The sequence below is a fragment of the Lolium rigidum genome, chromosome 6 (genome assembly GCF_022539505.1).
Source record: "Lolium rigidum isolate FL_2022 chromosome 6, APGP_CSIRO_Lrig_0.1, whole genome shotgun sequence".
In the NCBI taxonomy this organism is placed as follows: domain Eukaryota; kingdom Viridiplantae; phylum Streptophyta; class Magnoliopsida; order Poales; family Poaceae; genus Lolium; species Lolium rigidum.
Window position 1 is genome coordinate 288,483,501 of NC_061513.1, and position 4,850 is coordinate 288,488,350.

At 44.8% G+C, this 4,850-nt stretch overlaps 1 protein-coding gene across 1 annotated transcript; it reads left to right on the forward strand.

The window, feature by feature from the left end:
- The first annotated feature begins 2,019 nt into the window (after window positions 1-2,019).
- Window positions 2,020-4,354, forward strand: LOC124664329 (LEAF RUST 10 DISEASE-RESISTANCE LOCUS RECEPTOR-LIKE PROTEIN KINASE-like 2.4). Its single transcript, XM_047201873.1, has 4 exons — window positions 2,020-2,134; window positions 2,250-2,285; window positions 2,967-4,149; window positions 4,285-4,354. Exons 1-4 carry the CDS (start codon window positions 2,020-2,022, stop codon window positions 4,316-4,318), a joined length of 1,368 nt encoding a protein of 455 aa, XP_047057829.1. The 3' UTR covers window positions 4,319-4,354.
- The last annotated feature ends 496 nt before the right edge of the window (window positions 4,355-4,850 follow it).

Here is a 4,850-nt window from a genome sequence, read left to right on the forward strand (position 1 = left end):
AAATCTTTGATCGGCCTCATCGCATCAGTTTCCACAAATAGTCCTTTGGCCGTAGCTAATAGACTCCTGGCCTAAAACCGTATACTTTAGCCTGCAACTAGCCGGAATTAGTTCCTCGCTGCGACAGGTGCATCCCCTGCGTTGTGTGAACTGATCAACGGGATAGTTCACCTAGCGCGCGGCAGCGGTACGTACGATACGTACATCTACACGAGAAAGAATAGCTCACGTAGCTAGCGGCGTTGTTGTAGATGGTTATACGCGATGACAACCAGCGGCGATACTGCGGCCCTTTGTTGATGGCAATTAAGGCGCATACTTGGAACGGGTATCTTGGTCGATGTTGGTGAAGACGATCGTGGTGGAAATGCGGACGGAGAAGCCGGCGAGGGAGCGTGAAGGCATTCCTTGGGTGCCACGCAGAACCTCCTTGGCACGATTCTTAGCGAGAATTCAACGGAGAAGAGTCGACGCCGAGGGTGGAGTGGAAGCACGTGATGACGACATTGCCAAGGACTGATTGGATGTTTGCTGGCTAATAAAAAGAAAAGAAGAAATAGATCTAAAACGAAATTTGCTAAAATATGAAACTAATCTAAAGAAAAATAGCTACGAGATCTGATGCCCCCAACATAGATCATGGAGATCAATCCCCCCTGACGGAGCGGTGGGTGGCTAAACCCTAGGTAAAACAAACTGCTCCGATACAATGATGGACTATAGGATATGTGCAAAGTACATGCTTCGACTTTGTACTTCTAGGTTTTCATGATAGATTGTGCGCAAACATGCACGCAGCGAGCAGTACTGCAAATTATAACATAACTAAAGAGTTTGCCTAAATTATATAGAAATCAAACGCTAGAATTTTAGCCTCGTGGTGCGCCACGATGGCGCGATGGGTGTGGCAGCCGCCCGGTCTGGCACTGAAGGTGGTGTTTTATTTCTCGTAAAAAGTAAAAATGAATATGTAAATTGCCTGGACAGCTTATATTTTCCGTAGCTCCCAAGAAGCTACCGTGGGCATGTTTTCCTCTTATATTTTTCAAAAGTAAATGTTTCTTCAATCGTCTTTAATTCCACACAAGTGTGTTTATATTAGCTGGCAACGCTTATAGAACAAGCAACCTAGCTAGCTAGATAACTAGGTTACTCCAGTTGACTAAAAAGAGTGTAAGGGCTTTGATAGCTGACATGACATGTTGCACGCCCTAGATTGGAGCGGCTTGGTTACTTGGTCAGCGGTTGTCACGATCTTCCTCGATGTCATCGTTCCAATATATATCTGCAAAAAGTAGTCTTTGATAGCCAATGGGTTCTAGGTTAGTTGCTGCCTAAAACTCTATAGTTTATCGTGCGACTAGCCGGAATTCCTCGCCGTGCATGTGCATCCATTCCATGCGTCGTGTGGACTGATCAACGCGGGGTAGCTAGCTAGCTAGCGCGGTACGATACGTACATATGCATGAGACGTAATAGCTTACCGAGTCCAGACATAAACCAAGACAAGATAGGAAAATGAATGAGCAAGCGAGATCTACCAAAACCTGTTTTTAAAGGCAACTACACCTACAGCAGTGATGTCAGCAGTGATGTCACCCATGTGGTGCACAATTCTTTCACAAAATTATGAAATAAATCTGAAACATAATTGAAACATAACTGAAACACGAATATTTTTGTGAAACAAACTGGAATGACGTCAGCAGTGACGTCATCAGTTTTACTTTTTGTCACAATGTTTCACAATATTTTTCATGTATCACTTTTGTTTCATAAAAGTTTCACTTGTGTTCAATTATTAATTTTATATTAGACAAATATCAAAAGGCTCACCAATCTCAAAGCAGGGACTGAACGGTAGATGTAACACCGGTAGGTACCGTTGCCGGTAAAATCGCTGTGTTCGCGAGATCTACCGCTTGGTCCATTGTAAGAGTTCACACGATGCATACGCCTAAATTAACCTGTTTAGTATATATTTATGTCTGTGTTTCAGTCGTTAGCATTGCCCAATCAATGACGCAATTTGTACCTAGTTATATGCATCTCCCCATCACATCCTGCAATTTCTCGCTAGCAATATGCATCTCCCCATCACATCCTGAGTACAGTACATTTGCGTTGTTGTCAGGTATAACTAGTCTTTCATCGGGACCTGCCTCGTTGATTAGTTTGCCAACTATGTTTGATAAGTTGATGTTGATGACATTGTGTATCTTGACTTTTGTTTTCTTCCATATATGCAGATGACAAGAAATCAAACAGGAAGGTCATCCTGATAGGTACCGAGTTGTACATATGCGCATGGATGTGGTCTGATCAGTCCGTTAATTACATCGCCTTTTGACTGTTACTTTCTATATGCATATGGTAGTAGAATATGTTCTACACTTTCTGTCACAAAAAAAATGTCATAGATTTTTCTAAATGTAGATAAATATGTGGTATTTTTTTTGAGACGGAGGAAGTCATAGATATGTTATAAAGTTTATCAAGGAAAATCTAAAAGTGATATTTCAGTTCACCAATGCAAATAGAATTAGCTTAGTTCTCAGTCAACTCCTAAACCATAGGATTTTTTTTTTTTGGAGAATCCTAAACCATAGGATTGCGTTGTGATTCGAGCTAGTAATGAGCTGCAACATACGACTCCTTACAACTGAGTTTTGACTACTTGCACGTACACCTGAGTATTAGTCCCGATTTTAATAGTGAGTTAACCGAGTTTGATTAATCCTTCAAGGACAACATGTATTTAGGCGTGACGATATTTTTGTATTTTTTAAAAAAACTTATGCATGTATATTTTGGTAAGTTTCAAATGGCATGATTAGATTGCTATTTCTCGCTGCTGTTGGCCCATTTGATGATAAGATTAGCTTCCATACATTTTCCATAAAATCGTGTTACCGAATTTGATGGTACCTAGTAAGTACTCACATAGTTGTGTTTGTAAATTTCAGTATCGTTGTCGATCACATTTGGCTTGCTGCTGGCCTGCCTTGTCACCGCCTTGAAGTTCCACCGACGAATTCGAAGCTTTAGTTATTCCACCATCATGGACAGAAAAACCATCCGTGCTGACAACGCAAACGTTGAAAAGCTGCTGAAAAAGTACGGTTCTCTGGCACCTAGGAGGTACCGGTACTGTGAGCTGAAGAAGATAACCAACTCCTTCAAACTCAAGCTCGGCGAAGGTGGCTACGGCACGGTGTACAGTGGCACCCTGCCCGGCGACCACCGGAAGGTTGCCGTCAAGTTTCTGCACCACTCCGGGCCCAAGGGTGAGGAGTTCCTGAATGAGGTGATTAGCATTGGCAGGACGTCCCACGTCAACATCGTCAGCTTGCTCGGGTTTTGCCTTGAGGGCTCCAAGCGTGCTCTCGTCTACGAGCAAATGCCCAACGGCTCCCTTGACAAGTACATTTACTCCGCACCGTCATCGACAACGCCGGCACCGGTGAAGAGCCTCGGGTGGGAGACGCTGCAGGAGATCGCATTGGGCGTGGCGAGGGGGCTGGAGTACCTGCACGAGGGTTGCAACACGCGGATCATCCACTTTGATGTGAAGCCACACAATGTGCTGCTGGACGAGGGGTTCCGGCCCAAGGTGGCGGACTTCGGGATGGCCAAGCTATGTGACCCCAAGGAGAGTATCCTGACCATGGCCGACGCGAGGGGCACCGTGGGGTTCATAGCGCCAGAGGTGTTCTCCCGGGGGTTCGGGGTCGTGTCGGCAAAGTCGGACGTGTACAGCTACGGAATGCTGCTGCTGGAGATGGTAGGCGGACGAAGCAACGTCAAGGCCTTCGCCGCCGAGAAGGAGGCTGACCTGTTCTTCCCGCTCTGGATCTATGACTACATGGTCGGGGAAGGTGGCGTGCTGGTGGAGCGGGAGGATGATGGAGGCGGTGGCGAGGGGGAGACGATCGCGAGAAAGATGGCGATGGTCGGGCTGTGGTGCATACAGACCGTCCCGGCGAACCGGCCGTCGATGAGCAGGGTGCTGGAGATGCTGGAGAGGAGCATTCATGAGCTCCCCATGCCACCGAGGCCGTACCACCCGTCTTCTCCTTCTTTCTCTCCTTCGATGTCGCACTCGCTGCCGTCCAGCTACCCGTCTTCTACCTCCGGCTTCACACAACGGTAACACATCATCACACCCATAAAAATGTAGACATTATTTGTTTTTTTTTACATTGAAATTGTTGAGTGTTCTTCTGATTTGATCTGTGACGAAATCTGATGACCACCTCTTCGTGATGCATGTTGTTCAATCAGATCAAGACCGCTTACACCGGAGAGCACAGTGTAATTGAAAGATTGTTTTGGATAATCAAACAAAGAAGCAAAGGGTCAGATAAACTGAAGATAACTCAAGTATTCTACACCACTGACAAGATTATTGGCCTGGCGGTGTACTTGTACCAACTAAGTAAAATACCAAAAGAAATTTGTGTTTTCTTGCCAACCGTATCTCCAAGTATAGCTTAGTGCATGTACAGAGTCTTGTGTTGCATGGAGAAGAGTGAAATAGGAAAGATAACAAAACTTATACTTCAAATAGTCGGATCTGTATTGTTGCCGTAAATTAGTGTATCAGAGGCGACGATCGTCCATAAATTATAGGATGTGGCTAGTTTTAGCCCACTCAAAATTAACTTTGTTCACAATCATCCGACATCATCAAATGTCAGTTGCATTGCAACTTATGATTATCATGAATCATAAAGCAAATCTGATGGTGCAGAGCATTGTTCTTAGTTGCATCCCACTTGCAACTTAAAAAAACTCAGTTGCTACCCCATTTGCAACTCAAAAAAATCAGTTGCAATCCAACTTGCAAC

Bases quoted from the DNA above. Each gene is read 5' to 3' on its own strand.
- LOC124664329 (XM_047201873.1), top strand. From the start codon at position 2,020: ATGACGCAATTTGTACCTAGTTATATGCATCTCCCCATCACATCCTGC. The intron at 2,135-2,249 runs GTATAACTAGTC...CCATATATGCAG, and splicing joins TACATTTGCGTTGTTGTCAG to ATGACAAGAAATCAAACAGG. The intron at 4,150-4,284 runs GTAACACATCAT...TTGTTCAATCAG, and splicing joins ACCTCCGGCTTCACACAACG to ATCAAGACCGCTTACACCGG.